At 40.1% G+C, this 26,174-nt stretch overlaps 2 protein-coding genes across 4 annotated transcripts in view; both read right to left on the bottom strand.

Moving 5' to 3' along the window:
* Positions 1-1,023: 1,023 nt before the first annotated feature.
* Positions 1,024-26,174, bottom strand: part of LOC101170816 (potassium voltage-gated channel subfamily H member 1) — a 66,232-nt gene continuing 41,081 nt past the window's right edge. The window contains exons 9-11 of one of the 2 annotated variants that reach the window (XM_023954290.1): positions 15,984-16,236; positions 9,666-9,862; positions 1,024-1,874 (exon numbers count right to left, since the gene is read on the bottom strand). In XM_023954290.1, coding sequence (XP_023810058.1) covers positions 1,815-1,874; positions 9,666-9,862; positions 15,984-16,236 — 510 coding nt within the window. In that variant the 3' untranslated portion in view covers positions 1,024-1,814. Of the gene's footprint in view, positions 1,875-3,711; positions 7,054-9,665; positions 9,863-15,983; positions 16,237-26,174 lie in introns of those variants that run through there. The other variant, XM_023954282.1, reaches the window with a different exon arrangement.
* Positions 22,138-25,797, bottom strand: LOC111947367. 2 transcript variants are annotated; one of them, XM_023954349.1, is made up of 10 exons: positions 25,700-25,797; positions 25,429-25,563; positions 25,086-25,234; positions 24,876-25,012; positions 24,696-24,789; positions 24,433-24,556; positions 23,961-24,181; positions 23,708-23,885; positions 23,223-23,347; positions 22,138-23,067 (listed from the first exon to the last, which is right to left on the bottom strand). In XM_023954349.1, the coding sequence occupies exons 1-10, from the start codon at positions 25,791-25,793 to the stop codon at positions 22,726-22,728; spliced, it is 1,599 nt and encodes a 532-aa protein (XP_023810117.1). In that variant the 5' UTR covers positions 25,794-25,797; the 3' UTR covers positions 22,138-22,725. The 2 variants fall into 2 exon arrangements, with proteins under 2 accessions (XP_023810117.1, XP_023810122.1); XM_023954354.1 differs by lacking the exon at positions 25,429-25,563.

Below are 26,174 nucleotides of genomic sequence, written 5' to 3'. Positions count from 1 at the left end.
AAAAGAAAAAAAAAAAAAAGGCTCATAGTCTGTTTTGATCTACAGTCCGTCTGCAATCTCACATGCATTTTTGTGATAATTGTTGCAGAAAAAGCTGGAAGTTGCAGCTGTTTTTTTTCTAAAAGATGTATTAAAAGTTAAGTTAAAATATTCAAAAACTGTTTGATGTGTGTTTGTTGTTTTAAGACGTTAAGAGGAGAGACTCATTGTGAGCTAAGACAGTCACTTAACCCAATGCATCATGGGAGATGTAGTGCCGAAAATCCGCCGACCGTAGACAGACAAACGTCTCTGAGCTTCATTGTTTTGTTCACTTATTCCACGGTCTGATACCGGATTCTATGGAAAGCTACACCGCTAAAGACGAGCTTTAGCTGGTATTTTTGTTAGAAATGAGCGACTTTTTGAGCTAAATCGAAACAAGGAAGTGAAGACTTTAACTACTTCTGATTGGTCAGACTGATGACATGTGATCAAGCCGTCAAGAATGATTGGTGGAGACAGTTAAAGGGGCGGGACTTTTCCGCAAACAGCTTTAGATGCAGCTAAATCGCGGTACCGTCATTCTCATCAAAATGTCTTAAATAGAATCAAATAAAGACAAAGTAAAAATAATTTTATGATTTTTATATTCCTAACTACTCAGTGTTTTATCAGGGCCTGTTTGGATGAACAAAGAGCTGATTTCCTGGAGATGGGAAATGTTTTAAGATCAGTTAATGAAGGCAATTTCCCACGGCACACTAGTGTTGAAAAACACTGGACTAGAGTGCGGCGTAAGGACACCATACAACAGCATCACCTGTACTTGTAACCCTTGTGCTATCCTAGGCACTATAACATTGGGAGTTGGGTCATGTAGACCCACTAGACAGTGCGCTGAACCTTTTTTCTTCAATGATTTGTGATCTTCACTAGTGTCCATGGATTACATGAAATCTTTCCACCTTTGTCATGGTAGGGAGAACACGTCAATGTAAGGGTGGGGTCATCTAAGATAGCACAAGGGTTAAATGTGTGTAACTTACATTAGCCTAACGAATACTTTACAATACACTTACCACACGCACTACAACTGTATGTTTCATTTTCATGACGTTGCTTAAGGTGAACGTACAATCATCAAGGGAGCTATAAGATAGCTGTGCTCACCTAAAGGTGTGGCCTCTACTCTCTACAATCCTCAAAAACCACCCAATCCCACAGCACCCATTTAGGTCAACTCCCCATTTGGGTGCATGTGTCTTGGCTTAAGTTTGTCAGGGAGGATGGTGGTTAGATCACCCTCCTCTGTAACCAAGGTTTTGGGGGCAGCAGGGACTTAATGAGACTCCAAACAAGTTTCTCAAAACACGTCATCGCCGCTGGAGTGACAGAAACACTCAGGCTAGAGATGGTGGATTTGTTTGGCAGGGGCACTATGGTGTCAGACTTTAGTCATAGGAATAAGAAGTCCTTAATTTGTAGCTTATTGTATTGTATTGTTGGACAGCAGAAAGCGAAATGGTGGTAAATGATGGTAGAGAGGACACGACCAATGCCAAATGTTCTGTGCTGTCATTCTGCCATCTGGTCTAGTAGCCTTCCTTTGTTCAATAGACCTCAGCGTACGCCTTAACCCCATTCTCCTGACTGTGAGAGGAACGCTGCTGTGAGCCTCAGGTGTGTCAGAGCCAATAGTAGAGGCTAAAAAAGGCAACAAAAAGATGGCGTTCTTCCATTGTAGTGGTGTCGCCTTCAGAGACTCCGAGGTTGGTTTTGTAGTTGATGCTAGAGTCCCTGCCACATCTCCCAGTGATTGTTGTATTTTTTCCTCACTGATGCCACTCCTCGCTGTAGTGAGCCTGATCTCCAGATCTGAAGGCAATGTTTCTCTAGAAAGCGGAATAATGAAACAAAGGGAAGGAGTCAAAAAAGTTCTAAAAGTTAAAGTATAAAAAGTTTATTATTGATTTTTCTTTTGCAAATCTTCTTCATCTCGATACAGTCGGATTTCCTGTCTAATGAGAATTCAAACGTCGTTTAAGCAGTAGCTTCATCCACACTGGTGCGTTCTCATTTTAAAGTTACAGCCTGAAGCTCACACCGCTTCCCAGGTTTATGTTACGTTCATGTTTCTGGAAATGGATCCATTTAAATGTGATTTATGAAAAGAAAAGACTGAGTCACAGAGCAGCTTTTGTTTTTGCTTCATAAATGGCTAGTGGACGACGACAATTGTGTGTTTCTGTGCAGCTGAGTGGAGCGAGGTGTCTACCAGATGAGCGATGGGTTTTCCTCTCTTCATTTGGAAGCATAGTTTGCAGATTATTCCTGCAGTTATAAGTGCTTTGAAAAGTGGCTCAAGCAGCTGCTTTAAGACTGTTGAAAGTAGGGAAGTTGTGTCTTTTTGTGAGTTCTTTTGCAAAGAATGAAGTAGGAGATAACTTTTGACCGCTAGAACTTCTCCTGACGGAGATGAAAGTCTGTGATTTGTTGATGATGCGGTCACACCAACATTTCTGGTGTTTCAAACTCATTGTAGAGCTGCTTTTTTGTGTTAGACAAATGTTCACTTAGAGGGATAATGCTTTTCCAAATACGTGGTCAAAATTGTTCCTGTAATTTCAAAATGAAAGCACATCAGAGTGGTTGAAGCCAAGACATTTGAACCCTGCATATGTCGTAACCATGGATACTGTTATATCACAGAAGTGCTCTTCATGCGCAGACAACATTCAGGACATACGGTTGAATGGCTGCAGGAGGGCAAAAGAAGTGGCAAGGCAGGTTTTCTGTCTTTGAACCTCAGTGTCATGCAGCTGAACCAGAACTGCTCTCCACTGAGATGGTTCGTTGCATTAATTGCATATCATTACAACACATTATCACACATCTAGATGACAACTGTGTCAGGAAAGACAGATGTGAAATCATGGGCACAGTTCCTCTTATTCACACAAATACAGCGTGATGTCATTAGATCATTACAGTTTCTATGGAAGCTTTTCTCTGTTCTCATGTTGGCTTTTTTGTTGTTTTATTAAATAAAAAAATAAAATGTTATTTAAAAAGAATCCAAAAAGAAAAGCTGTGAATGAAGTGATATGTTTGTGTGTAAATGTTAATTAATTTAGTTTCCTTTTTCTGACTAAAGGAGATTTTGGTCCATAAATGATCATCATGAAAAAAAAAAACAAAGTCTAAAGTTCATGTTGGTGTAACCTACAGGTGTAGAATGATAAAAAATCCCTGCTCTTCCATGTGCAACACGTGGATGCCATAAATGAGAAGATATGAAGTGAAATTCCTGGGGCGATCTGCTCACATCGGCGTCATCATGACACTAACTTTGTCCCAAACAGCTTTTTAGTGACTCCACCCACAGCTTCAAACACCTCCATCCTTCAGGTGTGGGTACCAAGAAGGTTTGGGGCTGTCAACTGAGTCTCCTCTTCATCTACTTTACTGACATGGAAGAATATGAGAGCCCTAAGTGCAGACACACACTCCCGTTAAAAGTTCCCAGTGTGGATCAGAAATATTGGCATTTGGAAAGCCGGGAAGTGGATCCAATGAAAACAGTTTCTTTACAGAAGAAGTGTGCTGTAACCCTTGTGCTATCCTAGGCACTTTAACATTGGGAGTTGGGTCATCTAGACCCACTAGACAGTGCTCTGAACCTTTTTTCTTCAATGATTTGTGATCTTCACTGGTGTCCATGGATTACATGAAATCTTTCCACCTTTATCCACCTTTGTCCTGGTAGGGAGAACACGTCAATGGAAGGGTGGGGTCATCTAAGATAGCACAAGGGTTAAATAAACAGAGGAACTGATGGTGTGCTGTTTTTTGTCACGGTTTCTTCATCATAAAGTGTGTTCCATATTTAGTAACTTCATTGGTTGTTCAACAAGTCTTTCAAAGTGGTAGCCACATCGAGAGGAGCCAGTTAAGCCGGCCCCCTAGGCATGTCCCACTGGGTGGAGACCTCGGGGAAGACCCAGAACACGCTGGAGAAACTACGTGTCTCTACTGGCCTGGGAACGGCTTGGAGTACCCTGTGGAGCTGGAGGAAGTGGTCAGGAAGAGGGAAGTCTGGGCATCTTTGTTTTTGCGTTAGTCACAAGTGTCTGTGAGTGAAAAGTGGGCAAACCTGTGCAGGATACACAGGTGGCCTGCATGACATTTTAAGATTATAGACCTCTCATTGAGCCCGTACAGTAGAAAATGCTTGTGTACATTTTTTTGTCTACAGGCATGCTGTGGGTGACAAGTCGAAGCCAACACTTATCCAGCATGTACGGGTAAGTAAGGGTGAAGTAGTTGAATTGCAGGTATGTAGCACGGTTATATTTTACTTTAACGTCCCAAACCCAGCGACTGTGCAGGGAGCCCTTAGTGCTGTGTACGTGATAAGAGCGTGCTTCTTGCCGGCAGCCTGACTGCTATACTACGTTCACACCAGATTGGAAACGGGCGTTAAAGCCTCCACTTCCAATGAAAGGTATGTAAACACGTGTATACGTCCATTTCGGGCTTCTATGTTCAAAACCCAAGCGTTCACGCGTAGCTACTTAAGTTTAAAAGTTTGTTTTTCGGGTTTTACGGGAACTTGGACTTTGTTGGAAAGTGCCACCCCTTTGAAATTTGATTATAGAGAAGAAATTGCAGTTTGTGCCCGGATGGAATTTTATGACGTGAAATTTTTCATCTATCAATGAAATTAAAAGCATTGAGAAAGATATGCGACACTACGACATTTCGCACCAGCCTCCTCAAACCGTAGATACATACGCTAGGATCAAGTAGTGCTTGTCCACAATATGCTAAAAGCTCGATAAAGAACATGGACGTAGTATTAGTAATGAGGGCACTTATGTATTGCACACGCCATGTATTTGCATCTTACTAACCACTAGAGTGTGGCATAAGTGCCTGCAACGTACATTATCCTTACAAATACTTCACGGTTATTTGCCACACACGACATTCCAGTTTTACAACGTTCCTTCCAGATGATCGTACGAGCCTCAAACGAACTACCAGGCTCACCTGTGCGCCTCTTAAGATGCAGCTGCTCCACTCTATGACCGTCCACGGGCCTGGAAAACCCAAAAACCCACAGCACCAATACGTGTGCATGTGTCTAAGGCGTTACACTGCTGGCCCCACAGCCCAGTCCTGGATGAGCCCAAGAAAAGTGGTAGCAGGATGGGAAATGTGCCATAAAAATCAACCTGATATGGAAGCAGAAGAACCAGGTCCAAGGAACCGTGAAACATGACCAAAACCACAAATGTCAGAGTGGCTGCCTTTGACAAAAAAAACAAACAGATGTTAGTACATGTGAGTGTAAGAGTATCTACATTGTAAGATAATCAGTAACAATGGATAATAGATTGTTCAAAAACCCTGTAATGCTGCTGCTGTTTTCACAGATATTTGCATGATTTCATGACTGAGCAAGAAAAGAGCAAACAGCAAAGTCAGTACGAGGCTAAACTTCCCCAAATGCTCTGAAAAGAAACGCAAATTCCACTTTAGTGACGTGAACTGGCTTTTTTCTTTCTCACAGTGTGTTCCTTCACATTTACTGGCAATAGAAAACAAGACCGCTGTGAAAAGTTAAGGTTTTGAAGCCTGTGCACAGTGTTGAGCTCTAGTAAGGACATTCATCAGTGATCCTTTGTATGAAGTCAAAATGTTCAGATAACGTTGGTTTGGACGGAAACCACAAAGAGACGCTAATGTGAATGAGATGACCCGATGTGAAGAGGAAAAGTCCGACAATGCTAACCTTGACCAGCGATGGAGGCTTCATTGCTTCAGTAGCAGAAGGTTGAGAACAGTTAAGCAGGCTTCATCAGAGAAAAAAAGGCATCCGATAAACGGTCATGACAAAATGCCCTTCATCACAGTGCCAGAGTCCAGCTAAACTACGGTAAAGCCAACACTTATTGCTGATAAGAGGGGGAGGTCGGACAGTCTCAAACTCTCCTGAGAAGTAAAGGTGCAAGCAGAACTGAGGCGACTCCTAACGCAAAAATAACAATAGTCATTTCAGTTCAAACAGTTGAGTGCAACAATATCAGAGGAGTCGCTGTCCTCCATGTGATCAGCAGATGTTCTTTGTTGACATCTGGAGACTCCGTTTGATTCCCTCAGATTTCAGGTCCATTTTGAGTCAACAAGCCCTGTACACATGGAAGGTGGAGCCCATCCGTGTTAAGATAGGCTGTCTTTGTCGGAATCTGGGGAAGGAGGTCGAGACGCTTCAAAGAAGCAGCCAGACGACTTCCTGGATTTGAGAAGTCCAAGCAGCTCAGCAAGCTGAGTCTCCAACGTCGCCATGCGGCTATTCAGAGATTTGATGTCTGCTCTTAATTCCTGTTTTAGCTCGAGGAAAGAGGCTTGCACGCTTTGCTCTGGTATGGAACAGAAAACCTTCTTCTCCTCAGACTGGACTGGACTCCTCTCCTGAGGAGTCCGAGCATCGCCGACATTGTCCAAGCGGAGGTCGCTCTTTGTGATGCCGCTGTCACAGGAGTCGGTTTTTTTCAGGGACATTCCATCCTGAGACTTAGTTCTATCGGGCAGCGTTTCCATGGACTCCGCCTTGGAGACGCTGCTCCACGATTCAGCTTTCACCACCGCCTCCTTGAACCGTCCCCAGCCTTTAGCTTTGGGCGGCTCCACAGACTTGCATCCGGCTATGTTACCGTTTTGGACCACAGAAGTTTGGTGAACGACTCGGTTGGCGCTCCTGCATGAGAGCGATGCTGTAGATGAGGCGGAGGTGGTAGGTGTGTCAGAGCTCTCAGTTACCATGGTAATACTGGTGGAGGCTAGTATTTGTGGCCCTCTGGGCTCCGGGTGAGCCACACCTTTCTCCACATCCCCGCTACTCAGACAGACACGCTCAGCGGCGAGCCGAGCCTCCCTCTGCTGCCGAAACCGCTGGAAGAGCCGACGGACCGGGTGGTCAGGAGGAAGATTCAGAAGAGCTTCATCCTTTCTTTTCAGCTTTTCCTCCTCTTCACGTTTCACATCAACGATTTTACGGAAGATGATCTGTTGAAAAAAATGACCAAATGAACATTGCAAAACCTAAAGAAAGTGACCTAAACGTTACAAAACATCAAGTTCCTACAAATATGCAACACAATGAAAAAAAAACAGAAAATAACCTGCTGTAAGCCTCAGTGTCAACAAACTGAGGCGGGGTTTGAATGGTCTTTATTCAGTTACCACGAAGCCTGCACCTTATGATTTCAAGTTTGACCTACCAACTGAAAGAAAGTTCTTAATATTTTAGTTCTCAAAAGACCACCAACACTGGTGTCAGAAAGGAACAACTCTCCACTGACTATTATTTAAAAAAAATTCATTTAAACTCATACACAGCCTGTCTTCATTGACCTTTTCTGTTGATTGATTCATTTTATATTGATGACAAATGTAGGTGGGGTCATTTGGATCTGATTAGAAGTACTAAAAGTGGTTTTTGATTGCCAGTTAAGCTCAGCAAACTTCTAACTTTGGTTTGTCCCTCCCAATCAGCGTATTACGGCACATGGTAGAGGTGGGCGGAGCTAACTCTGATCAATGTGGAATTTCGGGTTTAAGTTTTTAATTTAGAATCCAATGAAAGATATCAGAAATTATTATCCAGTGTATAGGTCTATGTCTTTTAGCATGTCTGGACTGAGTGACCCCTCCCAACATCCAACGTTTAGAACATTTGATTGACAGATTTCAGGTAACCCGCTTTCAAGTGGGAGGGGTGTGGACTTCGAACAGGCTCATTCCTGATTGGTGAGAGTGGTTGCCATAGAAATGATGGCTCAGACTGACACAGACCAATCTGTTTACTTGGGTGGGGGGTCCCCAAAATATCGTTTCCCCATTTCAGGACGAAGCCAGGTCTCCACATTCCATCATTTTATCACTTTTTTATCATGGTGTGCGTATATGTGTGTGTGTGTGCGTGTGTGTGTGTTGGGGGGATGTCGGCACTGTTTGTCTTGTCATCTTGTTTTTAAATTTTATTGTATTTTATTGTATATTGTATTTTATGCACAGCACTTTGAGTGACATATATTGTTGTAAAAGTGCTATATAAATAAAGGTTGATTTGATTTGATTTGATTACTGATGACATCTGGCTCTATGATGGCGGCGTCAGAAAGCAAGAAAATGCTGAATGAGTTGACTTCATTTGGTTGAAGCCAGAAATACACCATTTTCAATGAATGATGTCACATTCACTCAGCTCAGATCTAAGCTACAGTCAATGGACTGGATTTGTAAAATATCAACAAAAACAGCGAATGCTTACAAAAAAATTAAAACTACAAAACAATTAGAAATGTATTTCTATGTTATGCGTCTAAAGTCAGGGCAGATGCTGCTTCTTATTCGGCTGCTGTAACGTGTGACCTGACGCGGCTCTGAGCGCCGTGACCGCGCAGAAACAGCCCTCTGATGGTTTGGAGGCGAGAGCTGCTCTGGCAGGTCGTTTCTTTTCTCCACCACCATTACAGTGCACAGCCAAGCAGAACAGGGCACGGAGGCCTTCCAATCGATTTTACAGCAGAGGGAATGGACCAAGGCAATGAACTATCCAGAAGAAAGAGGGGAAAAAGCTGGTGGCCAGAATTACAGATTATTTTTTAATAGCTTTTTCCCCCAACTCATCTAATTCCTTTCATCTGTCAAAAATTGCTGCTGTCTTCAGAGAAACGCCTCCATCATTATACAGGCTGAAACTAACGTGTTGGTGTCATGTCTGCATGACCTCTCTAGTACGTTACGCTAACACCTTGGTTCTGGTCACACACTAATTCAATTCAATTCAATTTTATTTGTATAGAACAAATTCACAACAACAGTCGTCTCAATGGGCTTTTCGCGGATAATTGTAAGGTTAACATACAAACAAAAAGGATCATAAATGCATAGAATTCAAGAGGATAATACTAAAACTTTAACTAAACTGACTAAACTAAACTAGACATCCCAGCCCTTAGACCCCCCCTTCGCGGTAAGGAAAAACTCCTAAAAAAACAGAGAAACCTCAGGGGTGTCCACATGAAGGAGGGATCCTCCCCCAGGACGGACAGGCGATGTTTAAAGTCCAGCAAATGGACTTAAGTGTCATATATATACAGTACAATATCTGTACTGTACTGTACTGTATATATATATATATATATATATATATATATATATATATATATATATATATATACAGTACAGACCAAATGTTTGGACACACCTTCTCATTCAAATGAATGAGACCAATAATCTCCAGATCATAGGTCGACCACAGTACTGCTGCATCACTGCCATACATTTTTTAATTATAAAACGGCTTTTTAATTATTTTTTGTTTTGTTTATTTTGTTAGCTTCAACAAAAGTCCTTTACATCATGTCTGAGCGAAGACATTATGGGCTGTTGTTTGTGGGTCTTGCAGACAGACAGTTTCTCTCTGAAGTAGCTGGACAACTAAAGCAGTTAATGCCAGATGAGCTGCTGCGATAACTGGACTCTATCTCTATCATATCTCTATCGGTACCATTAGCATCGTAAAGCACATTCCAGAGCTGTTCTTGTTTGTGTTTGCTTCCCCCCATGAAGAAAGAGGTGACCCCCTCTGTTGTCAGTGCTTTCTGACTCACCCTCTTCCTCAGGTTATAGGTCAGCACCAGGTTTCTGGCAAAGTGGTTTGCAAAGTTGGAGTAGAACTCCAGAACCTTCTGCAGCTCGTCGCGCTTGATGACGTGGAGGTCGCAGTAGGTCAGCGCTCTGACGTTCGCGCAGGACTGAGCCAGCGTCATCTCCTTCCAGAACACGTCCCCGAAAACGTCACCTTTCCCTGCAAACACACACAAACACACACAAACACGTCACTGTGTAACCAAGGCCAAACGTATCTGCAAAATGAACTTCAGCAAGCACAAATAAAAGGTTTTAGGAGGAAACAGAGGCATAGTGAGGTCAGTGTCATCATTTGCATGAAGCTGTGTTTTCCATGTAGGAACCTCAGTAACCAAAAGCCTTTTTATTGTCTATGTCGTCCTGTCTAGTCTATATAGGCATAGACTAGATTGTTTTTTAATTTATTTTTACTTACTGCACCTTTGAACAAAAATGTTGCCACACATTTAAAATCTGCTAGTACCCGGTGAAAATGAATTTCGGGTGTAGTGACAACCACCCCTGCAAAAAATGATGACATCACAGCAGGAGAAACCTTTAAAAAATCATTAAAGGGAACAAAACCTCTTATGGGGCTCGGAAATATATATTTCAAAATTTACTAATGAAACCAAAACACAAATGTGGGGGATATCAAAGGAACTTTTAAAGTTATTATGGGATGGCCACAGGACCTACGGCTTGACAGGCAAAGTCTGAAATTTGGCAATTTTTACATTTCTGCACAATGTGGGAATGTGTTGCTCGCACATTTCTACCAGAATATTGTGAAAATTTAATACATGGATCGTTGGCTCAAGATGAATCAAACAATATTTTTTACAATATAAACATAAAAAATGTGGATGTGGTTAACTAAAAAACCTCAGTTACCAAGGAAATCCAAAAGTTTACCTTTGCAAATGCTTCTAAAAGTTACATAGACCTCTTTGTCAGCCCCAGGCGACCAAAATATAAAATAGTTGCTATGGAGATAAAAACAAACAGAACAGCCACCATTTTGAATCAAACTTTTTTTTTTTTTTCATTTGGTGCAGCTCTGACCAGGGTATCAGAGGCAGAGGGGGGGAACTAAGGTGAGTGTAGCACCCCCTCTGCCAGTGAGGGCGGGTCAAAGGGGGGCAGCAAAGGTGAGTAGTACCTGCAGGACAAACCATGCCTCTCGCGGCTTTATTATGGCCCGCAGCAGTAGCTATTTTTTATTGTTTTTGTTAGGGTAGGGTAGGATAGAGTAGGGTAGGGTAGGGTAGGGTAGGATAGAGTAGCGTAGGGTAGGGTAGGGTAGGGTAGGATAGAGTAGCGTAGGGTAGGGTAGGGTAGGGTAGGATAGAGTAGGGTAGGGTAGGGTAGGGTAGGATAGAGTAGCGTAGGGTAGGGTAGGGTAGGATAGAGTAGCGTAGGGTAGGGTAGGGTAGGGTAGGATAGAGTAGGGTAGGGTAGGGTAGGATAGGATAGAGTAGCGTAGGGTAGGGTAGGGTAGGATAGAGTAGCGTAGGGTAGGGTAGGGTAGGATAGAGTAGCGTAGGGTAGGGTAGGGTAGGATAGAGTAGCGTAGGGTAGGGTAGGGTAGGATAGAGTAGCGTAGGGTAGGGTAGGGTAGGATAGAGTAGGGTAGGGTAGGGTAGGGTAGGATAGAGTAGGGTAGGGTAGGGTAGGATAGAGTAGGGTAGGGTAGGGTAGGATAGAGTAGCGTAGGGTAGGGTAGGGTAGGATAGAGTAGCGTAGGGTAGGGTAGGGTAGGATAGAGTAGGGTAGGGTAGGGTAGGATAGAGTAGGGTAGGGTAGGGTAGGGTAGGGTAGGATAGAGTAGCGTAGGGTAGGGTAGGGTAGGGTAGGGTAGAGTAGGGTAGGGTAGGATAGCGTAGGGTAGGATAGGGTAGGATAGCGTAGGGTAGGGTAGGATAGGATAGGCTAGGCTAGGGTAGGGTAGGGTGGGGTAGGGTAGGGTAGGGTAGGGTGGGACTTTATTGATCCCCGGGGGAAATTGAGTTGTTACAGCAGCCAAATGAGAAATATAACAATTAGAAAAAACAAATGCCAAGAGTAAGAATAAAAATAGTAGTAAAAAATAAAAAATGGTAGTAAAAGTACATTACATGTCATAAGTAAATAAGTGAATACAGCAGCAGTTTCAGCAGTCCTACACTGTATCATTGTAGAGTCTAACTGCTGTTGGGACAAAGGAGCTCCTGTAGCTTTCCTTTTTGCTCAGGGGCTGCAGCAGACTGCAGCTGAACGAGCTACGTGTCAAGTTGTATACTGATGGAATTTTAGTGGTAAATTTAAACTAGAAACTACAGTCAAAAAATATCTGAATATCTAACAACAGGTTATCATTTCAGGAACTGCCGTTGGGGAAAATGGTGAAAAGGGAAGCCAACATCTGCCATGTGAGGAAGTGAAAATCCATGAGAAGTTAGAAAATGAAATGAGTGAAGGAGGAAAACTGAAACTGACATTTGTACACAGCAGGGAAACGGAGAGCATAAAAACTCCTGTGCAGTGAAGTAGAGCATATCTGAACACGGGCAGAGACTTCGGTGGAGAGGAGGAGGGAAAGCAGTGCAGGGGGTGGGTGGTTGTAAAAATCCTCCTTTTGTGTTCAAAAAATGCTCTTGATGGATGAAGAGCTGTGATGTCCGCAGAGACAGCAAACAGCAGGATCACAGATCCTAAGAGAGATAAATCCACGCTTCTCCAGACTAAATGACCCGACACACTTCTCATGTAAACAACAATTCCAGAGTTTCTGTAGATCCACAAAACACTAAAATATTTGAAAGGTTGCACAAAAACATCTCTCTTTTGACATGAAATGACACAAAAAAATGTGTTAATACTGAGAGTATGGACAGTGTTCACCCCCGATTTGCCCTAATGCTGACAGCTCCTGAGCGGCTGCTGCTAACGGACTGATGGAACCAAATCTGGTTCAAAATCTTTGTTTTGATATCTCTGCTTTCTTCTGAGTTCCCAAAGGTTTTTGAGATAGAGACAGAGTGGAATATGCTAACACAATTTTGATTGATAGTTAAATGTTTTTACAGGACTTGTTCCATGTCAAGTTACAGTCACAGCCTAAGGGATGAATTCCTGCTTTAACAAGAAGAAGAAAAATGGAGATAATTGTGTCAATCAAAAGTTTTTCCATAACATGAATGTGATTCTCACTTAATCTGACTTTACTCACATAAGAGAACACTTTTAACCTGTTACTTTATGTGTTTTACTGCATTTGTTTTATTTGTGTAAATAATTCTATTGAAGCGTGATTGAAAAGCAATGTCAGACTTTCACTGGTTACAATTGATTGAATTTGTATTTATTGTGAATCTAGTTATTTCTTTGACTATTGTGAGTTTTGCTGTAATTAGCTGAAAGGTACCAATGAGTTTTTCTATGTGTGTAAACAACACAAACTATAGATTTAGTTACATGTGAAAAACAACATAAAAAAACAAAGAAATTGATTAAAATTCTCCCTGTGGTGAGTTATTTATCACTTTTAGTTTCAAAGTTAAACATTAAGTAGGGCTGTTTCTATAAGTAATTTGTATTTTTCAACACAAAAATCAGCTTTTGGAGCGTTTTTGTTTTTTTGTGGAAGATTTCATATTCTATAGAAATAATTTCCACCTTTAAAAAAACCCAAAATTTTGCTAGGTGTGTTCCCATATCTAAAACAAACAAATTAAATGGATATTAAATTAATTATGAAATTGTTAAATGGACTCAATGTTTTAATAGTTACTCTCCCATAAACATTTGATTCAACTGCACAGATGTAAGCATTCAACTCTCAAATCCAAACAGCTGTTTTCTAAATAAAAGTCATAGCCAGTGGACTAAATATGCCTTAAACTAATCACATCAATAGAGAGGAAGACGTCTAATGTTTGCCACTAAGCCTGTCATCTATTGTGTTGTCGTATCACATCATAGATTAACACATGATTAGCCATTAAATTCACTTCAATGTTCTTGTTTGCTTTTCATTTGAGTATTCCTGTGTGAAAACTTGTGGGCGCGTAATTATGGGGTGGAGCATTAATCCTTCAGCCTTTGTGGGTTCTGCTTGATTTTTCTCCGGAGAACTGAAATGGACCATAAATCTTTTTAGCCTCAGAAGAACCAAAATAGCATCACAGCTAAATGGCACGTGGATCCTACTCTCAGGTCAGACCACAGGTTGGTAGTTAAGTAGAAAAGACTGGACGGCCCTTTAAAGTTCCCTCCGACTCCCTTAAGGCTTAATTCCCCTGCAGGATTTTCACCAAAAAACAGTGATTCTCATGTTTTTGAATGAACATACAGCCGTCCATTTATCAATTCAGCTCTTATATATTCTTATTACAAACCTGACTTAAATGGATACATTTACTCAGGTGTTACTTTCCTTGTAGTCTTTTTGGGTTTGGATTTACGGTTTTACCGGTTTTTGTTGTCTGTTTTCTGATTTCATTTCCTTTGTTAAGACAGGCCTCTTCTGTGTTCATGTTCAAATCTCGACTTAAAACATTTCTGTTTAGCCGTGTATATGACTGAAGGTCCTATCTGCACTTTTCCTTCCTTTCCTTCCTTGATTTTTAAATCAATTTTCAAAATGTTTCTTTTCTTTTAAAGTAAATTTTACGTTGATTATTTCTATGATGTATTGTGATTTTAATGCATTTTTCCTGTTTTGTGAAGCACCTTGAATTACTTTGAGTACGAATTGTGCTATACAAATAAACTTGCCTTGCCTTGCCTTATGCTATGTACAGAACTTTGACCAAAGCTCTTTTTAAAATAATTCACAAGTTATTCAAAAACATAATAGGAATGACTAGTGGTGTTAATAAAACACTGCAGCATTTAATTGCTGAAAATTAAGTTTGATAACGCTTAAACCAAATTGATAAGATGTGACAGATATGATAATTAAATCAGATACATTAGTTTGAAAGTTGGTTAAGAGCTCTTTGAGCTAAATTTAGCAGTATAACAGATCAATAATAAAACTAAAGCTAATTTATTTCCTAAAAGCATTTTTATACTCTATATTTACACCGAATCAATGATTTCAAGATATGAGGCAACCTTTCACGCTTTCTTCCATGCATTATAAGGAGGCTGATTATTATTCATTTTTTTTGTCATGCAGAATTCAAGAGTTTCCTTCACATTACTGGAATCTTCTGTTCCCGCTGAGTATAGTTGGCGTCGCCACCGATGAAAAGGATGAGCTCATTTAGTCAGGACTTTTCTGAGAAGCAGATGACTCTGCAGGGTTTAGTGATTTATTTATTTGAGCCTAAGTGGTTACCCTGGATTTAGAAGTGGTAGTGGGAGTTAAAAAAAAAATCTTGTCCAGCTCTCAGTTTCACTCTCAGGCTGAGAGTGCGACATTTCCTCTCTGTTCCTGCTGAGGCCGTTTTTATAAATCTCAGAGACATGTTAATGGAAAAACTTCCAGAATATTGTGCAGAACCGAACTGACATGCGATTCCTTCTCCTCTGGAAAAGACATCTCTGCTCTCATGGTGAAGGACACGTAACACGACTGGATGTGACATATTTATACATTTTTGCGCTTTTACACTCCATCAGTTTAACGGGTGGCTGACAGAGCTTTTGGATTGTGTTCAAGATCAACGTTGATGTTGTTGTTTTTTTCAGGTCTCATCAAAGACCACGGGCTCTCTATGATTCCGTTCAATGTAAATGTTGCGTCTGTGTTGACATTAAAAGCTCAAAAAAATTTCTGTTAAATAAAAGCATCAGAGATTCCAGTGACTTTATCTAGCTGTCAGTTAAGTTCAGTTATCTAAAAATATCTTTATTTATACCCAAAAGGAGAAAAAAAAACCTGTTTAAGCTATACCTGCCCTTAAATCTATCTTAAACCAGAATTTTCCCTCTTAATGGTGGACAGGATCGTTGGAATGGAGCAACCCCGCCCCCCTTCCCTTCCCTGTTGCTGAGAGCTCAGAGCAGAGAGTTTGAGGCTCAGCAAACCTCACAAATCAGCTCTTTTTCAAATGGCAATTTCTCATCTGCTCCTGACTCACAATAATTTGTATATAGAAATACTCAGAAATGGATTTTTAAAATTAATTTTCTTTACATGTGTCATCACAAAATGCCATAAGAACATGTTAAAAACACCCAAAACCTGATTTTCATCAGTGGGTCTTTAAAGAAATGCCTTTTGGGTTTTCGTCTGTTTGTTTTGTTCACTGTACTTTTTACTCTGTTTTGAGTATTTTCTTTTTGTCAAATGTTAACAAATGTCTCACCTAAAATGGCCACCACCTCATCATCCTGGATGACTTCCAGCGATCCCGACACCACAAAGCAAAGGCTGTCCACGCTCTCTCCGGCGTGGTAGATGAGGTCACCCGGCGCACTGTGGATGGTCTGGAACTCCATGGCGAGGGCTCGCAAACAGCCGTCACTGGCCAACCGAAACGCTGGGTGCTCCTTGAACACCTTCCTGTTGAGGTGGACACAGATGTCCGCCCGCATGTCCTTGGGACAAATCTGCAGCACCTGCAGGCAGGCGAGACGAACAGAAATCAAACCAAGCCAATGGAATGCAGCCTTTCTGCCTGAAGCAGGAATCTAGCCTGTATGACCTTGAAAGGATAATGAAGTTCAGCAGCCTCCAGCTAATAAATGCATATATTTTCTTTTTATAATGAATCTGGATGAGAAACAACATGTGCAATCCTATTTTTAAAACAGAACTTAAGCTAAAAAAGTATGTCATTTATCTACAGAAGTCAAAACATCACTTGGCCTGACTGTAGTTTTAGCCTTAATCACATGACCTATACGGGTGCTGCGGGTTTTTGGGTCATCCGGCCCTGAAGAGGGTCGTAGAGAGGAGTGGTCACATCTTGTTTGTTTCGCAGGTCTCTGGATGGCGCAAGTGTTGCCTCCAATTCAGCAGTTAGAAACCTAGAGCTTTTATTTGACCAGGATTTATTATTTAAGGCTCAAATATCACAGGCTTGAGGGGGAGACAGCTTTCACCTGCGCAATATAGCTAAGATCAGAAATATACTTTCTAAAAGTAATGGGGAAAAACTCATCCATGCATTTGTCACATCTAGACTGGATTACTGTAACTCTTTGTTAGCAGCGTGCCCTAAAAGTTCCATAAAAAATCTTCCACTTGTTCGGGATGCAGCTGCAAAATTGTCCACTTGTGACGTACAGGTGATGCGGTCATCCTCTAGTCGTTAGTAAGGTCAGAGGACTGGCTCCTCACTGCTACACGCAAATGCTGCAGTTGATACAGTAAGACGACCTTTCGCTCACATTATGCCCGTAGAAACGTGCGTGAACATTTTCTCTCTATAAGCTCACCGAGCAGTCTTTAATCTTAAAATTTCCTGCTTCCCCTCAACATGTTCGAACGTTTTTCACCTGCAGACACCTGTAAGAATTATTGTGACTATTACTTTGTGTTCTTTTTGCTCTCGTAACTATAGGTCAGAATGTCACATAAAGACAAAAAAGCCTAAATTAAAAAGTGTTCTGTGGTTTTGAATGTGTTTTAATTCAGACCCTGGTTTATCTCACAAAAAAGCAACTGAATCGAATAGGAGTGTAACGGTACATGTCGTTGGACCGAACCGTTTCGGTACAACAATTTCGGTTCGGATCTCTTTTGTACCGTTTCGGTTTTTCTTTTTTGTTTGTTTGTTTTCCCCCCCAAATGTATTAACTTTGCGCCGAGGCGGAACTAATGTTAACCACGAGTTTCCGCCAAGACGCTTAATGGTGTCTGCACCCGCGCGCGTTTAGGAAGGAGGGGGGGGACAGTGTGGCAGCGCAAGAATGTGTGTGCGAGAGCGCATGTTCAAGGTGTGCTGCTCAGTTTGCCGGAAAAGTAATAAAAACGGTTTCCTCTAAAAGAATGGAGACCGGTTCTTTTATTAACCCGCTCTGGAGGCTCTGAGGGTCCGAAGGAGGAAGTGAACCCCGAAGGAAGATCCACCTTCGGCCCTGGAGAGGATCTCCCCTGCGTTTTCCGACCACGGACAGAAACGTCATTGCAGGAGGTTCAACAGCTATTCGGTGACTGAAGTGACAGTGAGCATGTCAACAGTATCATGCGGACCCCCCCCCCCCATTCTCCTTAGGCTCTCCTGTGTGGGAACACTTTGGATTTGTTTGGATGAAAGGAAAAGACACATGGATACGTCAAATGCTGTGTTTTGACATTTTATTGTTACACCAAGATAGCGTATGCCACAGATTACACATCTAATCTGTTAACGAACTTAAACCGGCATCACCCGGCTGTAAAAATTGGGTCTACAAGAAAGAAAATGTGCAAGTTACTTTTTTTTTTCAGGCCAGTGTTAATTATCCAAAGTTTTTGGTTCCTGAAAGCTAACAGTTGTATTCTTTTGTATAGCAGATCAGCTACATAGGTTAATTTTATCATTGTTATATAAAACCAATAAATGCATTTGGCAAGTAATCTTTTTTTTGCCATTTTTTAACCGAAATAATACCAAAAATGTATCGAACCGAGCCCTATGAAATTCTGAACCGAACTGAATTGACATTTTAGTGGACCGTTACACCCCTAGAATCAAATAAGTCTCCCTTTCACCAAATGCTGCAAAACTGTTGTGATCAGATTGAGGAGGCACAAAGGGTGGTCATGTGGTAAAATTCCTTTAACATACTGTTCCATAAACATGTCCTGGCTGACACTGAAGGATGTTCTCCTCCCACCCAGCTGAGGTGACTTCATGTTAATACTTTATGTTTGGGCTGGGCGTCAAGATCTGTCACTCAAAGGTGATAAAATGTTCAACCTTCTCGCACTTTCCAAGAAGCAGACATTCACTTAATGAAGTCTTTACATTCTGATGCCCGGTCAGCATCAGTCTTGCAGCAGTGACCAATGCGCCCACTGCACCAGAGCCATAGAAAACAAATGCTTCCATTTAATCTATATTCCATACAAGTTTTTTAAATTGTACCTTTTTGCTCTTCTACAGTACTTTTTACTTATATATTCAAACTATGTTACTATAGTTATGAAATGCATTTAAAGACTTTAAGGAAAAAAATCACGGTAAGATTTAAAAATGCTTGTGTCCAAATTTACTCTCTATTTAGGACATTCTCTGATTTTTGAGGCTGTCCAAATCTACAATTCCAAAATCTACTGCTCTAAAAAATTCCCAAAAGTCTCAACCCTTCAAAAGCCAGTCTGCATCTATGCTCAGTAGACCACAATGCACTGCCTTTGAACGAGTTGTCATTTGAAAAAATACTGATTTTAATTGATTTTTTATACAGTGTTCCCCCGCGTATCCAACAGAAGAAACTTAACTCAAGACGCTTGTATGAGACTTTTGCGTCCGAAGGAGGGGAGCGGAGATGAAGAGCACATTGCTAAGAAATATTTCAGTTATTTCCACCGGCTCCTGAATCCCTATAACCGAAGTTTGTCCCCCTGCAGGGAGAAATGGCATCAGCTGACTCAGAAGAAGCCGAAAAATATCCTGAAACGCTGAGGAAGATAACTGCGGTGAATAACTGTTATCCGGATGAATGAATGATGGATGAAAATGGCCTATTCTGGAACAAGATGCCCTCTCTCACTTAACTGATGAAGGAGGAAGCACGGGCTCCTGGTTTTAAGGCACAGAGTGACAATTCTAATGTGCGTTACAAAGTATGCTACGGAACAGGCTATTGTTCTGAATTAAAAAAGAAAAGCTCTTCATGCTGAGCGATGTTCTTTTACACAATGTTTTACAGAGCATCGGAAATGTTTCAGTAGGGTTTTTGATGAGGAAGGATTGGTGGCGGACATTTTTCGGCCGCGGGGGTGGGAGGTAGTTATTTGTATTCGCGGGTGTCTCTGGTCCCTGATAAGGGGGAAATACTTCAAATCATACACAGCAAAAAGTGGAGTGTTGATTCAACTCCCACAGAGTTAATTTCAACACTTTTTCAGGGTTTATATAGCTCCACACTTTACGGAGTTAAATTAACATTTTCAAAATAGTTAAATCATTTAACACCGATTCAGAGTCAATAGTTTAACTCAATAAATATGTTAAATTAACACCGAGTCAGAGTCAATAGTTTAACTCAATAAATATGTTAAATTAACACCGAGTCAGAGTCAATAGTTTAACTCAATAAATATGTTAAATTAACACAGAGTCAGAGTCAATAGTTTAACTCAATAAATATGTTAAATTAACACCGAGTCAGAGTCAATAGTTTAACTCAATAAATATGTTAAATTAACACCAAGTCAGAGTCAATAGTTTAACTCAATAAATATGTTAAATTAACACCGAGTCAGAGTCAATAGTTTAACTCAATAAATATGTTAAATTAACACCGAGTCAGAGTCAATAGTTTAACTCAATAAATATGTTAAATTAACACCGAGTCAGAGTCAATAGTTTAACTCAATAAATATGTTAAATTAACACCGAGTCAGAGTCAATAGTTTAACTCAATAAATATGTTAAATTAACACCGAGTCAAAGTTCCTTTTTAACTCACTAAATTTAGACACTAAAACTACTACCCAAATAAGCGTTTTTTTAAACAATTAACTAAAATGTTTTACCAAGTACTGCAATACGATACAATAGTTGAAATTATATAACCGGCAATGAAATAATTCCCCAAAAAATGTATTTTCAAACATATTTAATATTTTACTCCCATGCAGTCAATTAATACATAACACATGACGGAATAACAAAAAAACTTTCATCTGTTGCTCCATATGAGCTTTGAACATCAAAGGGTTTGTAACATTTCAGTTCTGTTATTTTGATAACACACTTTTCTTCAGTACTTGACACTTTAAAGGCATGGTAATGTTCATCAAAGTACTCCGTAAATAATTTTTGAGTCAATAAAAAAATGGCATCATTAACTAAAAGAATGTCAAGTATTTGAATAAAGATAGGCATTTCTTCCTCCATCAAACTGCAAACAACAAGTCCAGCTCTGTACTCCACACCATTAACTTTAACCCAACTTGTTGTGAAAACATCTTTAGATTGTTCAAGAATCTGAGTGTTTACCACATTTTCCTCTCTCAATGAAAATGATTTAATTGGCCCATATTCCTTCTGTTTGAGTGCTAAGGTTTCCCAGTGATAAGCAATGGCCATCTGATGTTTTTTAGCGAGTGATTTGGTTATGTTTTTGAAATTTTTGAAACAATCTTTTAACAACTTATGTTTAGCCTCAAACCTCATAGACCAGAAAAACAACAAGGGACCAATTTTCCTAATTGAAGACGGGTAATGAATAAGTATAAGTGGAATGTTTTTTACGAGACATAATGTCTGGATGGAGTTCAAGCCAATGCCATTACCTGGACTATCCAAAATAATTTTAGTGGGACGATTTTTTCTTTCTAAAAAACCATAGTCAAAACCATAGATCCTTGAAAGCAAGTTTTGTTCTGATATGTAGTGTTTTGTGAGATATTCAAATAGCAATTTGATCTCATACTGAGCGACACCTTCAAGAAGATCATGCATTATATCAAAAGAGTAGTTACTGCAAACATGGAAATACTGCAAGGAATTTAGAGAAGAATTTCTTTTCATACCATACAGTGACTTTAAATTAACATTTTCTTTAAGAGACTGCCAATGCATGTAAACACATCTTTTCACGAAAGACCACTTTAGGATCATCCTCAGTGTACACTATTTGACAATCATCTTTTTCAACCAAACAAAGGCGACAAAAATGTCGGCTGTTGAATGACTCGTTAAAACCAAGAATGGAATGCATCCCTAGATTATCTCCAGTTATTTGTGAAATTGTTCCATATATTGGCTCATCAGAAAATGGAAGACTTATCCCTCGACTTTCAAGTTGTTTCAAATCACTTATCAGTGGTTCCAGTATAACATCAAAACCGTACTTGTGCAGATCTGGTGTGTGGAAAAGAGATACTAAATGAATGTTCATCAAGATGGAATTAAATTTTGGAGGTAGATTTCTTAAAATGAAATAAATGCAGCCAATTTTGTGAATTCCACGTTTTGACCCAAGGGGATTGGCCGTTTCAAAATCATCATAGAATAGCTGAATTTGTAAAGCATGCTTTTTGGCTGAAAACAGGGGGTGAGTATTAAAGTAACTTCCATCACAAAAGTCATGATACGCATCTGGCTCTGACCTACACTCCCTCTTCAGGAGAGCACAAATCTCTGGATTCTTACACATGAACTTCAGAGATTCCAGAACAGGGACATAAATGAAAGTATCCTTAACAGGTACCTGATCATAAGTACCCGATTTTTGATTACGTCTGGTGTCGTATCTCACTCCCAGTGTTATTTCTCTGGGCTCTACCACTCCCCATTTTAGGTTGAAGAATTTATTTCGTTTCCATTCTGTATTTAGATGAGTGAATGGGTTTTTCAATTTTTCAAAAGATTCATTAATTACAGATATGTTGGGGTCAGTTGCAGGTAAAGCAGAAATAATGGCTTGCTTTGCTTCTGAACGAAGCTCGCTTGTTAGTTCCTCCAAATCACCCACAAGTGAAGATACTAAACTGTTAGAAATGCCACTACCCTGCAGTTTGGCCACAATGGATGCGCACATTTTTTTGGATGAATCCCTGCTAAAATCTGAAACACTAGTTTCTCTACTTTCTGGAACATGGGACGAACTAGACTCTAGAATAACACTGGATGAACTTTGAGAAAGATCTGTTGAATGAAATTGGTCTTCCAAATCATGTGAAACTGGATCACTAGGCAAATTAGTAACAGCTGAAGTATGAACAATTTGTTCAACGTTGCTATGAATAATGTTAAGGTGCTTTCTAAAGCCTGCATATGTTTGAAACTGAAGCCTACAACTTGGCTGACAACAAAACAACTTGAACTTTGGTCCAGGATAATAACCATGTTCACCTCTTATATGTGAAATCAACTGCTGGGGAAAATTTTGTTGCACAGAAAACATGTGAGCATTTTGCTCAAAATGCCTTTAATTGTCCTGGCTTTAAATCTGGGTTGTGAGAAGCACCTCCTGGTTAAGGAGTTTGGCTCTCATGTCTCGAATTCTTGGTGACACCTTCATTTTACCCATATCAATGTTATAAACTGTTGTCTGCAAAAAGGTGTAGAAATTCAGAAGTGCACCATCATAAGACACACTGAAAACAAAATGAGCTTTAAAAAGTTCATCAAATGCCCCAAGGGAGCGGTTTGCCTGGCATGGGATGAGACGCTTGTCAATGGAGATGTAGAATCTGTCGATGTTCCTCTTTTCGCGACCAACGGCTAGGAGGTATGGCTGATGGTTCTGCTGGTTCTGAAGATGTTCTTCCAAACTGCAGCAAGACTGAGGTTTTAAAAGGACATTGGACACTCAAGTCAGAAATAGCACTGCACAAGTGAACACAAGCATTCTATGTTAAAGTAAACTTGCCTACAATTTGTTTCATTTAACTCTTTACCAGTTTTACACATGATCAAAATTAACAAATGTAAAATTACCTTGTGAAAGACAATAACTTTTTCAACTGCATCAGAAGCGCTGATTTTTGGAAACTTTGGTCCCCCAGGTGGTGGTGGAAGGAGATATAACAGCAACAAAAGCGAGGCCATCTCTGCATCATAAGCTATGGACAAAGAATGAATGAACAGCAAAGACTTAAAACAATGATCATTAAAAGGGCAAAAACCAATTACTCTGTTGAAAACGTTGCATATATTTAAAACTCTGCATGTCTCAAGTAGATATGTGCCGCAATAAATAGTAAAATGACAGCTAAAATAAGTTGGCGGTGATGCAATAACTGAGAAACTTAGATATGCCCCAAATAATCTGATTTAACAAACCTACATTCAAATGTACTGCAAATTCATGTACTTCATGATCTTTTAGGTCATTGAACTTTTAAAGACTTACACAAAGCAAAGTACAAAAAAAGTTATGTTAATAAAGTATTGAATTGTAAACACAAGAGAGCAAAACTCACTCATTGCCTCATCACTTCCTTGTGGACTCTCCACTGAATGCAACAACTGACGAAGCTCTGGTGTTGAAGTGAGCTGCTTGGCCTCTTTGATAACGTTGCATCTAAAGATCGGGTCCCATTTCTGAAGCAGCCGGTTGGATACCTCGTCATTAAACAAGAGAATGAAGTCTTGATTTACCTATGAGAAAGAAAATATACTATCACCACATTCTGCACATTTCAAGTAGATCTCAAAATATCATTGCATACTTACCAATCCTTTGGTATCCAGGAATCTTGGGAAGATTGACAGGATGTCAAGCATTTTGTCTGAGTCATTGATGAGTTTTTGCCGATGCTGAAACGTCTCTCTCATCTTTCGAAAAATTTGCGTAGTGTCTGTGGCATAATTGAGCAAAGACATTGCCTCCTGACAAGCATCTCCATCCAGCTGCTGCTCCTCAACTACAACAGATCTCTGGAATTTAGGGCCCCCTGAAGAAAGGAACACACACACTTTAAATAAATTAGGCCCTAGTTGCTAATAGGTAAATGCAAAAAAAATTATATAATAAAAATCAGTCCAAGAGATTGTTCAACCAATCTAGTAAGAGGAAAGTGGCTTTCTAATGTCAGACATACAAACTACTTTTGTGAAAGAGGTGACAGCATACAAACCTAAAACCATCTTTGCTCTCTTCTACTACACTAGCTGACATAAGATGACCAGTTTGCAGATGTATTACCTCCTCCTTGAGAAAGGCCAGTGAGGCTATTTGAAGTGGTAGATTCTCGTCGAATCTTTCTCTGGATGGTCTTAAGACGCCAAGAAATGTATCCTGTACTGCTTGCAGCATCATAGAAGTGTTCCTGAAATGGAAATACATTAACACTTAGTGCATTGTCTGTCATTTTTAAGAATATCAGAAATCAAAATGCCCACCCAGAACCTAACAACACAAAACATAAATACTATCTCAACGAATATTACAATAATAATTATACATACGTAGCCTTTCTCGGAGTATGGGTCTTTCAGGGATGGAAAAAGTGTCACTATCCCAAGAGCATATTCTTCTCTAACAGCTTTAGTGGGGAGATGTCTGGGAAGAGAGTCAATTGGGATTACTATAGTAATAGATAAACAGTTTTGATTCTTTTTTAAGTCTACAAAAACTGGGCACATTACCCATGTTTATCAATCATGTGGGCCACTATTATATTGACCAGCTTTCTTCTGGTAGAATCTTTAAGAGTCTGTGATGCGTGATATTCTTCAAGGACCTCTTCACCACCTGAACTGGCTCCAAGTACAGCTTCGATCAACTTAGGGAAGACAAAAATTGTAATTAAACGGCAAAAAAAAATGTTGACAGAGATATTTGAACTTTGTTCCAACCTTTTTTGCAGAAACTGCATTGATTGTTCCTTCAACTCTTGATTTTTTCCTTGGGATCTCATCTAGAAGTACAGTTGATGCACTTGCACTTGAACTGAAGCTTGAGTCAGACCATTCAGATGGAGAGGACAAGGAGCAATCAGTAAACTCTAGGAGAAAAAATAAATTTCAGAAATAAAAAAAAATGTACAGCTTCGTTCAAATGTTGCAACATTTATTGCATCTTGTTGGATTCCACATTATACTACAAATTGTTTTTTTTTTCTGTAGACTGATTTGAGAGTTCAGGTTCCACCATTTGACACTGAATTGCTTCATGTAACTGACCCTTTACATTTCTCACCATCACTTGGGAAAACTGTTAAAACAACGCTGCCTTGGCTGACAAGGTCATTGAAAATGTCTTCGTCAACTTCTGTCCCTGTTGCATCTTTGTATACTACTTTTGCGTCAGGTGGCAGGCAAAACCTCTCGATGACTGGAAAAGATGAGATATTTCTGAGAGCACCTTTTAAGCCAGCACTATTCTCACTTCACAAATGAATAAACTAATTTGGATACAAAATCACCTACACAAAATGTATTTCCTCTTCAAACGAAATTTAAAAACAAACCTTTTTCATGCAGTTGCATGAAATCAAACTGTCCATCAACTTCATCCAGCTTTACATATTTCTGCTGTTGGCGGTAGCAAACCTGCACCAGCATTTTACTGAACCATACCAAAAAGAAAAGAACATGACAGAAATAAGCATTTTTTTAGCATACAACTTAAACAATTCAAGCTAAAATTAAAAACAGTCATATGGACACAGTAATAAACCTGTCAACTATGTTATCCACTACAGAGTTTTGAAACTTTTAAAACCCATGCAGTGGGTTCCAGAATGAGGTGTGTGTGTGTGAGCCATGTAATATGCAAAGTCAATTATCTAATCACCAAGTCTGGTATATGTTAGGGTGAGCTTTCCATAAAAGAACAAAAAAATAGGGAGGGGGGGCATGCTGACACTGCTAACATGACTATCAAGACTTACCTCCTTCACTTAGGGTTTACCAGCTGAGACCCTCTGAAGCCGAAGAGCAACA

This window comes from Oryzias latipes, chromosome 1 (assembly GCF_002234675.1).
Source record: "Oryzias latipes chromosome 1, ASM223467v1".
NCBI lineage: Eukaryota > Metazoa > Chordata > Actinopteri > Beloniformes > Adrianichthyidae > Oryzias > Oryzias latipes.
This window is presented reverse-complemented; position numbering and strand designations above follow the sequence as displayed.